Below are 12,379 nucleotides of genomic sequence, written 5' to 3'. Positions count from 1 at the left end.
ACCTTCGCAAATTATTTTTGCGAATGTCCCCAAATGTAAGTACTTCCTTTTACTAAAATCGCATAAGAGACACAAGCAAGAAGACATTCGCATGTGAAGGTCAGGACATTCACAAATATGGGAGTATTTGGTTAAAGGAGGTTCGCAAATATAGTACGACCTTCGTAAATCATGTTTGTAAATGTCCCTAAAATGTGCAAATCTACTTTAACTAAATGCTTCCGACGTACCTCCACAAATATTGTACGACCTTTACAAATCATTTTTGTGAATGTCTCCAAATGTGAGAACGTCCTTTTACTATAATTGCATAAGGGGCACAGGTGGGAGAACGTTTACAAATGTGTTAGGACATTCGCATGCGAATGGTCAGGACATTCACAAATGTAGGAGTATTTAGTTAAAGAAGTCTTGCAAATACGATACGACCTTCGCAAATCATTTTTGTGAATGTCCCCGAAATGTGTGAACCTCCTTTAACTAAATACTCTCAACATAAGTCCACAAATATAGTATGACTTTCACAAATCATTTTTGCGAATGTCCCCAAAATATGCAAACCTCCTTTAACTAAATACTCTCACATTTGCGAATGTCCTGACCTTCACATGCGAATGACCTCACACATTTGCAAACGTCCTCCTGCCTGTGCCCCCTATGCGATTTTAGTAAAAAGAGGTTTGCACATTTGCCTCGTAGTATATTTGCGAAGGGCAAAAATGTCCTAAAAAAGTCAGGAATCAAACATTTTGGATATAGGGAGGATTTTTGTAAATTGTGAGACATTTCGAAGAATGTGCCATTTTACAAGGACAATACAATTATTTTGTATATATATATATATATATATATATATATATATATATATATATATCCTCTTGTACTAGGCATGTCAGTGGTATGTCTGGTATCGGTGACTGTTATACAACATAGGTTGGAAAAGGAATGTTAGAAGAGAACGAAGGTTTGCAGCATTTGAAAATTTTCAAAAGAAATCAGTTACATCAAAGTCCGCATCAACTTAATGATGTGAACATATGACCTCATCAAGGACACCATCAAGGCCCTCTATTTTTCAAACTTAATGATTTTAGGCCATCAATTTTTCAAAGCTTATAAAAACCTACCCATGTGTCTGGTTCGAACACTTCAAGAGCTGATCCCTATAAAATTGAACATGTCAAATCACATCTGTATTGTCAAAATTTAAAAATAAAATGAGAAAAGCTCAAATAACCCATTTAGCATGTTTCAACTTTCAATTAGAATGCTTTCACACACACACACACACACACACACACACACACACACACACACACACACACACACATATATATATACACACTATTGCAATGTTGTGAAAAGCGTTGAGGCGTAGAGTAGCGCTCCACCAACATATAAAGCGAGGTGTAAGCCTCAAGGCGTAAAGCGTAAGCCTCAAAAATATATTTTTAAAACTTAAAAAAACTTTAAAAAAATATCTAAAAATATAAATAAATAAAAGAAATGCTTTATTGATGAGTTTATTATCCTTGGTGGGATTTGAAACTTTAGTTTCATGATCCCATCCTACATCTTTTTTCATTGTTCAACTGCACCAATTGAAATGAAAATTATATATAGTTAGCATAACTCAAAAAGACTATAAAACAAACAATCCTCAAGCAATTAAAGAGTTATAAAAACAAACAATCAATTACAATTACATATAAAGCACAAATAAGGAGGTAGATAAACAAATCAATGAATTACTAAATCCTCAAGCAGTCATTCTTAGTAGATAACATGAAAAACAAAAAAAAAATTAAAAAAAAAAACTTGAGGCAATGCCATCAATGAAATAATGTCATCATAAAGAGTAGCTCCACTGTTTAATAGTAGAAATAAACGTTTCAAGTGAAAATCAAGGAACAACCTAAAATTATGTACACAAAAGGATCCAACAAATACAAAATTCCCCTTAAGCAGCTAGAGTTCTATCCACGTATACGAAATGGTCAAAGAGGAGATTGTTAAGCAACATATTACATGGCTCCAAACATATTCTAACATTGCCACCTTGAAAACACAAACATTGAACTAATAATATTGTATGTACAAAAATCAACTATAGGCAATGAATATGAAGTCATAATTAAGCGGGCTAAGGAAAAAATGAAATTAACTCAGTTTCCCTAAATATCTGAACTTTGATTTATATTTTCTTGAGCAAGTATCAGAAAGAGCTTATTCTTTAACACGTCAACTAATGCTGGATTTTTTTACTTTAACAAAACTCCAAAATTTTATCACAAAAAAAAACAATCTTATAGCAGAACCGGAAGACGAAGGAGAACAAGAACAGAAGAAGAAAATGGAGGAGGAGGGAAGAAGAACCGAAGAAGGGAAGACGAAAAGGAAGAGAGCGAGACACGAGAGACGAAAGAGAGAGAGAGAGAGTACTTCTTCCTTTTGGCAGAGAGAGAGAGATGAGGGAACCCTATTTGAGCCTAATACCATGAGGTGCGCACCAAAATTGCACCATTTCAGCATGCCTCAAGGCTCAAAGGCCCTCGCCTTGAGGCGAGGCGCTCTTTTTGTACCTTGACGCGTGCTTTTCACAACTATGCACTATGGTGTTCCGGTAGTACCTACTCTCACCTACTAGATATCATAGTTGTAGGTTGCATCTTCTCAATCAGAACTTACAGATGTACTCAACATAGTTTTCTTGATAGAACAAGTTTTTTGGACCTAAAAATAGGTTTTTTAAGTAATGAAATTTTGGAACATTTTGAGCTGTTAATTTTGAAGACCTTAAAAAACCTACATGTATGTGATAATCACGTGATCCAAAACTTGTTTTCTACTAAATACTGATTGTAGATTATATCTATAGGGTTTGATCAACAAAAAAAGTTCAAATTTTTTAAAATTTAAAGCTTTTATTGGGTGGGAGTAGGTGCTCCGAGAGAACCCTATCATTACTAATATATATATATATATATATATATATATATAATCGATACAAATTCACCTTTGTGTGTGTGTGTGTGTGTGTACATATATGTATGTTATAATGGCACATCAGTTGGGTCCATTTCTAGGGGGACACGAATCAGACACAATGACGTGACCCCGACACTAATTTAATATATTTTAATAATCATTTTAAATTATATTTCAATGAAAATTCATTTGTATATATTAAAATATCAAAAATTAGTTTTTATTGATTAGAAATTGAATAAAAAAGAACTATGTTCTCATGTCTATTTTCAAAAAATTTAAGTAACTCGTGTCATGTGTTAGGTCGTACCTGGATTTTTGTGACAAACACAAATATCATCTGGTGCAATAGCAATAAATTGTATTGAATTTCAGAGAATACTTCATAGTTATTGATTCTTGTAAGGTGTCAGTAATCAATACTTTCAATTTGACTTTACAAATATGCTCCAGTGGGGGCGTTTAAAAATCATTAACCATGCGTCATGAATTTTATCACATAAAAATTATTATTGCTAAGATCTGAAGAAAAGAAAAGAAAAGAAAAGGAGGTGGGACACAGACCTGAGTACAAACTTCTGATCTGGAAGCACCCCACAACTGCCTACCCACAGCATTCATGATAACACCATCTTCTGCAAACACAAGCTCAACAGATTCGACACATCCATCCACAAGATTTCGAACAAGGGCCAGTGCTTGCTCTTGAACAAAAGGTTCAGGATCTGTTGGATAAGTTCACATGATATTAAGATCTCAGACAATGAACATACATGAATTAGTTAAACTTATTGGATAAGTTTACACAGTAAATATCCCAGACAGTGAATCTATGTGAATTAACCTATGTGAATAAGTTACACTCATGAAAACAGTTTCCAAGCAAGAATAATACCGCAGATCAGGCTTGTCAATGTAGATATAGTGAGCTCCAAAAGAACATTTTGCTTGCAGATCCTATCTGCTAGGAAGACGAAGTTTCTTAAAGCTAAAACAGCATTAAGCCTAAGCACAGGATCCATCGACTTGGATAGCTGTGTAAGCTGTTTAACACCTCCACACTTAAAGAAGATTGCCTTATGGTTTGTAAAATCAACCACGATATTACTAATAGCGCCAAGAGCAGCAACCTGAAAACATAAGCCCAAGGTTGATCAATTGGACAACTCTGATAACTAGGTTAAATTCTAGTTATGAATTCATGTTTACAAATGATAAATAGGCAGATCTAGTAACAGCAGCTTGTACTGTCCTCGAAGAGGAAAAAGGAGAGCAGATAGATCTAATATCCATTGAGGTAAGCAATTGCTCATAAATGAAGAAGATATACTTCTCACTATCCTTCACAAAGAACAAAGTTTGAACAGAAAAGGGATAAAGAGTAAAAGGCAGACCTTTGATAGACTTCTTGTTAACTTTAACTGACATCAGGTTGGGCTGGCCTGACAGGCTCAAGGGTCCAGCCCAGGTTGGTCCAGGCTTGGACACAATCTTTTTGACCAAGTGCCTGTGTGTGCATGTCTGTATACATGCATACAGGTAGGCAAAAGACCAGACTGGGAAGCCTGCCAGAACCAGGTACTCATTCTAGCATGTGCTGGGATCGGGTTGATTTTATGGCTGAATTTGATAAATGCCAAGTTCAAGAGCCTACCAGGTTATTCATTACTCAGATAAAGAAAACAAAGAAATACACTGAAAGATCCTCTCTATCTGATGTTGGAGTCATCTTTCCCTTTTTCCCCTTTTGTGGGTGGATTGGGGTGGGGTGAGGGGAAGCGTGTTGGTTTTTCCTAACATTGCATGGCAGGCAGGGCATTATCTACTTCCTGCAGCAACGACCAGCATTCCTGGTGCACCTAGATCCTTTTTAGCTCAAATGCTGTTATCCCAGCACACCAGGGTTCTAGGGCCATGGCAACCCTTGACCTCACGACCATCAAACCCAGTAATTATTCTAGGATTTTGGGTCCTGAAAGCACAATTTTAGTCCAGCCTGTCCAGGCATGGGTTTCACTCCAAGCTAAACCAATAAAAGATGTGCTTTGCCCACCAATCAGACCATAGCGGACCTTGGTTCGCGTTTTACTATAAAAAAATGTGTCCTTGTTTTACTTCTTTTATGAACATGAAAAACATAACTAGTTCAGGTATAGTCTACCCTGGGAATGCTGGTCTAAGGCCTGGTTCATCACAACAGGTTAGGCCAGGCCTTGGTATTGATTTGAGTCCTATTTGGACCTCCAAGTCTTTCCTGTGTTTCCCCTAACCTATGTCACATAGACACAGACACAGGTAGGGGATGCACTGAGTACAACATCAGTTTTGCTGTAAAACTAGCACATGGAATATATATATATATAGTAGAGGTAGAGCGTAGCTGCTTGATCTATAGGTGCTTGAGCACCTACTTGATCATGCTGACCATCCATCACATGATTGATGGATGGTCAGCACAAAAAAAAATCTCGTAAAAATGACTCAAAAATCGCCCAAAGGGGCTTTAAAGGCGCACTTGGAGTGCCAACTGGGACCTTTAGCGGCACTCTAAGTGCACTGCTAATGCCCCAAGGGACACGCATGGCATTAGAATTTTCTAATACCGCATGTGTCCTTCGGGACTTTAGCAGCGTACTTGGAGTGACGCTAAAGGTCCATTTTCCGTTGGGACCTTTAGCAGTGCTCCAAGTGTGCTGCTAAAGACCTTGTGGTGCTGTTTGAGCAGTTTTTGATGGGATTTTTTTTTACACTGACGGTCAGCATGATCAAGTAGGTGCTCAAGCAGCTATGCTCTACTATATATATATATAGAGAGAGAGAGAGAGAGAGACACACACACACATTCAAAATTCTTAATTTAAAGCGATGAAGCATGAATATAATGGTGCAAATTCTTGCACAACAATCCACCCCCCCCCCCCCCCCACACACACACACACACACCGGTTTGGATGTATTTATAGATAGCACCTTTTTATTTATATTTATTTTTAATAAATTTTTTCATGTTTGGAAGATCTTTTTCTATTTTTTAAACACTTTTTTATAAATAGAAATAGAAATCAACTCTTTTTTTAATCAAGGGGTACCTATTTTTTTCTTTTGTATTTCTATTTCTCCCATTCTACTGCCATCACCACCGTCACCCCTTTTCAGCTTCATCACCACTAGGCGTGTCAATGGGTCGGGTTTGACTTGGACCCCACCCATACCAAACCCTATAAGGTCAGGGTTTGGTGATAAAGCACGAGGTCCGATTAGTATATGGAGATGGATACGGTTTGTGAAATTTCATACCAGACCCGGGCCCAACCCGAGTTTCGGTTAAGAACCATGATTTTTCAATGTAAAAAAGATAAAAAAATATTATTTTGCAAGGTATGGACCAGGTTTGATTCATGTAATTCTAATAGGGTCCGGATATTGTTTTCCATATGGCAATAGAACCCGGTACCCACACCTTTAACTGGATCCGGGTTTGAACCCACCTGGGTCCAAACCAGATCTGACCTGTTGACACCCCCTAATCCCCACCACCACCCCTTCTTCAACACTATTACCAACAATTTTCACTGTCATTGCCACCACCACCACCACTACCCCTTCTTCACCTCCATCACCACCACCACCGCTTCATCCTCTTCCACCCATTGCCCATCCCTCTTTCTTCTTCATCCTAGGCTTAAATAGTGTGTGATCCAAACATTGATTTTAATTACAAATAGAAACAAAACATAAAATGCATTTTTCTTTATGTTTATAAAAAATAAATAAAAACATATCCAGAGCAAAGTTAACAAACTTTGAACTCAGCTCACAAGGGCCCTGAACAGCTGGCTAGATGGATCGGCTTAAGGCTTTTAAGTTAAGGGAGGTTGAGAGTTCAACACACGGGGGGGGGGGGGGGGGGGGGGGGTTGTTATGTGTCCCTTGCAAGGCCAAAGCCAAAGGGAAACTATCCATGGTGGGCAAAGGGGAAGTATTTGTGGTGCTTTACACAAAAGGCACCAATGTGATCCACAGTCAACGTGACACCTCAGCCTGTAACGGGACGTCCAAACCACAGCGGTGATTTCTCCACGTTACATCGGGGGGTGGGGGGGGGGGCTCAAAACTCTGTAATATATTCGTACATATCTTTTAAGCCAGCCACAAGTAAAGAAATAGAGCTAACTCCATCTTTATACTGCAGGTTTCTGAAGTGCATGCATCATTTAATTTTATTACACGTGTTCCATCTATTATATTACTTTTCTCTCATTATGATGGACTTTACGGCAGCAAATTTAACATTCTTAAATCATAAACTCAATCTGTTAATTTTATTGCATCTTTACATGTTCCACTTGTAAGTGAAAGCAACATACGGACACTGTGGGAGCACGAGGGTACATATCTGTTAGCAGGAACCTGTCATACAACTCATGTTTCATACATAAGCTTACACTCAATTGTGTCACAAAACATCAGTCACTATGGCCTGTTCACGTTAGCAGTTGATGTCATCATACGAAAAGGTTGCAGACCCTGAGACCTATCAAATTTCACAACTAGATCTCTTTGCATTCTCTATATTCATCTCCAAACAACTCGCTTGTATTTGCTTCAGTTTAACAAATAATTTGTCTAACATACCAAGAAGGTCAGATATGGTTTCTGGTGAATCCACCTTTGCAAACAAAAGAGCACCAGCATACGGCACTCTGCGTGTGTCGGTGTGTGTGTATGTGTGCACTCACCCTTTAATTGAAGTTGATATCCAGAGTCTTCAATGGAAGTTAACAGGTCCAAGCAATTTTTGACACTAGCAATTTTTTAAATACCATGTTGATTCCACACGTTAATTGTCACAATTGGACAAATAAGTTTGTTCACCAAAAAGTTGAAGGTGCATGTATTACTCGATACTAAGTCACAGGGACTCGGCAAAGCAGGTGTCGCACCGACGTCGACACGACGCAATGCGGGTGTGGCACCCGGTGTGGTCAACATAACCCTGGGTGCGGTCAACGCACCCAAGGTCATTTTCGTCCAATTTTTTAACGTAAAAAAAAAAATTGTTGCCCGATCAAAAGGAGCTGAGAAAGAGGATTACGGCAAAATTTTTTTGCCCTAATCCTCTCCTCTCCCGCGCAGCTCCACTCTCTCGCTTGCCTCCTCTCCTCCCGACGTCTCGCAGGGGAACCCGACGCCACCTCCTCCTCTCTCTCGTCGCATGTACCCTCTCGCTCGCTCTCGCTCTCTTGTTGGGTCGGCAAGGGAGGGGTCAAGCCCCCCACCCTGCTCCCTCTGATTTCAGGGGAGGGACCGAGCCCCTCCCTGTTTTCGGCAGGGGAGGGACCGAGCCCCTCACCATGCTCCCTTTGATTTTAGGGGAGGGGCCGAGCCCCTCCTAAGAAAAAATTTCTTCTGGGGGGTGTTGCCCCCCTACTACCCCAGCCAGGAGCGGCCCCCATGGATCCCTGCCCGCTGAATGCGCAGCGGGACCCGCGCCGGGAGGGGGAGCCCCTGAACCCCCCAGTAAGGGCAAAAACTCTGAATCAGGCTCCACAACTCATCATTAGACTCGATATTATAAATCTTGATTGTCTTCATAATTGAATTTAATATAATTTTTTTGTGTTTTCAGGACAAAAATGACCTATAAAGGGAAAGGACTTGCGTCATCTTTATCTCCACATGTGAGTTCTGCTGTTAGTTTTGTTGATAGTTGTAGAGGGAGTGATGACGTAGGGTCCCTATGGGTATATGTAGATAAGCTTGCAAAAACTGGAGAAGGAGGTGGTGGAAACAAGAGATTTTGTTGGGTCTTACACAAGAGTAAAGGCTCATTTGTTGAAGACAACAGGACATGGCATTTCAGGATGCAGAAAAGTTGGTGAGGCAATGCGAAGACAATACAAGAAAATACAAGAAGATTATGAGAAGAGAAAGACAATGAGTGATTTTTGTGCAATTAGCGTGCCATTTGGAAGCCACCAAGAAGATGCTGAAAAAAAAAAAAAGTCAATGTAGGAGGTAGAGAAACGATACAAGCAACATTCAATACATATGGAAGGGAGGATATGTATAGAAAAGTAGGGAGGTATTTTAATTCTAGTTCACTCCCATTTAATGCGGCTAGAAATCCTTCTTGGAAGGATTTAGTAACATCTTTGGCAAATTGTAATTTGAGTGGCTATGTGCCTCCAAGCTCAGAAAAAATATGAACCACACTTCTTGCAGAAGAGAGGGCAAATGTGGAGAGGTTGCTGGAGATTAAAAAATATTCATGGGAGCAAAATAGAGTTTCTATTGTTTCTGATGGATGGACAGATATTCAAAGGCGTCCACTGATCAATTTCATTGCTTGTTCGCTTAGTAGCCCAATATTCTTAAAAGCAGTTAATGCATCTGGGAATATAAAAATGCAGAGTATTTGAAGAAGTTGTTTATAGAAGTCATAAAAGAAGTGGGTGATCAAAAAGTGGTACAAATCATTACAGATAACGCTCCAGTTTGTAAAAGTGCAGCGTTGACTTTGGAGAGTGAGTACCCTTATATTTTTTGGACTCCTTGTGTAGCACACCGCTTAAATCTGGTCCTAAAGAGCATCTGCAACCCCAAAGAAGAAGAAAATTAACAAGCATATGTTTTATGTTCATGGATTGAAGATTTAGAAAGAAATGTCAAAAGCATTAGGAATTTTGTTGTTAACCACCATCGTGTTAATGCTATATTTAATAGGCATTTTGACCTGAAATTGTTGAAAGACGCTGAAACATGTTTTGCGTCCATCATTGTGATGGTGAAGATTAAAAAAGTGAAAGAATGCTTTGGTTAACATGGTGACTGATGAAAATTGGATATTCTATCGTACTAATGATGATATCTGTAGAAGGAAAATCGATGCACAGCCACCTGTGTAGAGAGAGAGAGAGAAAGAGAGAGAGAGAGAGAGAGAGTCGGTTGCACAATAGAAAACTCGTTAACCTGGATTAGGGCTTCTCTCTATATTAAATAGAGAGGCTAAAAAGAATAATTACATCTAAGCCCATTATGAAAACAAAATTTCAAAAAAAACTCTAATATAAAAAAGACTTAAACTTAAAACCACCTATTCTCAACACTCCCCCTCAAGCTGGAGCATAGATATCAATCATGCTCAGCTTGTCACAACATTTTGAGAAATTTGGCCTAGCAAGAGGCTTTGTAAACATATCTGCAACTTGGTCTTCCGACTTTAGATATTTGGTAGTGATATAACCAGCTTGAATCATCTCTTACATAGTGGCAATCAACCTCAATGTGCTTTGTTCTCTCATGAAAGACAGGATTGTTCGCTATATATGTTGCCGCTTTGTTATCGCACATCATGGTCATGGGAGAGGAAACCTTCACCTGAAGATCATGAAGAACAGTACGAACCCACATCAATTCAGCAGCTGTTTGGGCCATAGCCCGATATTCTGATTCTGCACTCGACCAGGAAACCACATTTTATTTCTTACTTCTCCACGAAATCAAGTTGTCTCCAAAAAACACACAGAATCCTGTGGTAATTTTTTTATCTACTACAGATCCAGCATAGTCAGCATCAGAATAGGCTACTATCTCCAGAGTTCCACCTTTCCTGAACAATAACCCCTTTCCAGGAGAAGATTTTAGATATCTGAGAATCATTATGGCTGCATTCCAGTGTACCTCAGTTGGTTTGTCCATAAACTGGCTAACTTTGCTTACTGCTAAAGCAATATCCGGCCTGGTCACAGTTACATATAATAGCTTCTCTACTAGGGAGCGATAGCTTTGATATCAACTGGTTTTGACCCTTCTTCAAACAACTGAACTTTATGGTCCATGGGAATATTTGTTAGTTTAGCTCCCAACATGCATGTTTCCTTTAATAAGTCAAGAACATACTTACGTTGAGACAAAACCATCCCTTCACGGCTCCTGGCAACTTCTATACCCAGAAAATACCTGAGTGAACCAAGGTCTTTTGTAACAAAGTGTTTTTGAAGATGAGCCTTTGTGGCTTCAATAGCTTTCACATCATCTCCTGTAAGAATGATGTCATCCACATATACCACCATAACAACTATGCCAGAGCTAGTCTTCTTTATAAATAGTGTATGATCTGCTGCTGACCTATTAAAGCCAAAGTGTGACATCACTTCAAACAACTTTTGAAACCATGCACGAGGACTTTGTTTCAAGCCATAAATCGCCTTTCTCAATCTACACACCTTCTGACACTCCCCCTCAACCTCGAATCCTGGAGGTTGTTGCATATAAACGGTCTCAGATAGATCCCCATATAGAAATGCATTTTTCACATCTAATTGGCACAAGCTCCAACCATGTTGAACAACTACTGAGAGAATAAGACGAATGGTACCCATCCGTGCAACAAGAGAAAAGGTTTTAAAGAAGTCAATACCATATGTCTGAGTATACCCTTTCGCTACTAATTTGGTCTTGTACCTTTCAATAGAACCATCAGATTTGTACTTTATTGTATATACCCATTTACATTCAACAATGTCAGCATCTGCTGGGGAATCAACTAGATCCCATGTATGCTGAGATACTAAAGCATTCATTTCTTCTTGCATAGCCAGCTTCCAGCGATTATCAAGCTCTGCCTGGTGATAGTTCAGAGGAATAGTTTCAGCAGATAAGGCTGAAATAAAAGACTTCATCTAATTTCCAATTCTGGCATCGGAGACAAAATGAGATATAAGGTACATTGTCGTGTCCCCTTTCGTAGAGCAATAGGCCTGTTATCATCATCATGAAGATCACTATTGTCAGTAGAACTTACCTCAGGAGAATAAGAAGATGAAGGCTTTTGCGGAGGTGGAGCTCTACGCACATATACCAATGGAGGATTATTAAATCTGGAAGGGGATGAAGTTTGGTTCGGTAATGAGGGCACAGATTCCAAAGGAAAAGGATGTATAGGTAATGGAAAAGACTCAGTCGGATCAACCTGCAGCGGGGAACCGGAAATGGAGTAATATGGAGTGGATTCCAAGAAAGATACATCCGCACTGACATACTCTCGGCGAGAAATAGGATCATAACATCAATATCCCTTTTGATTTTTGAGATAACCTATAAATATGCATTTTGTAGCTTGAGCAACTAATTTATCACGGTCAGGACCAAGTTTGTGTACAAAACAAACACATCCAAATATTTTTGGTGAGAAAGAAAAGAGTGGGCATTAGGTTTTAGGATATGTAATGGAATTTGATCACCCACAGAAGACGAAGGCATGCGGTTGATCAGATAGCAAGCAATGGTAATCGCATCACCCCAGTATAACGCAGAAACATTGGATTGAATCATAATGGTCCTGGCAACATCAAGCAGGTGCCGATGTTTTCGCTCAGCCACCCCATTT

General features: G+C 39.2%; 1 protein-coding gene across 1 annotated transcript in view; it reads right to left on the bottom strand.

Moving 5' to 3' along the window:
* The window catches only part of LOC149828008 (ARM repeat superfamily protein), a 79,199-nt gene that overhangs the window by 16,668 nt on the left and 50,152 nt on the right, over window positions 1-12,379 (bottom strand). Inside the window, exons 5-6 of the mRNA XM_090019795.1 lie at window positions 3,884-4,118; window positions 3,553-3,713 (exon numbers count right to left, since the gene is read on the bottom strand). Of these exons, the coding sequence (XP_089875921.1) occupies window positions 3,553-3,713; window positions 3,884-4,118 (396 nt within the window). The remainder of the gene's footprint in view (window positions 1-3,552; window positions 3,714-3,883; window positions 4,119-12,379) is intronic.

This window comes from Nuphar pumila, chromosome 10 (genome assembly GCF_984573655.1).
Source record: "Nuphar pumila chromosome 10, dmNupPumi1.hap1.1, whole genome shotgun sequence".
NCBI classification, from domain to species: Eukaryota; Viridiplantae; Streptophyta; class Magnoliopsida; order Nymphaeales; family Nymphaeaceae; genus Nuphar; species Nuphar pumila.
Note: the sequence above shows the minus strand (reverse complement) of the source record. Positions and strands in the feature narration are given on the sequence as shown.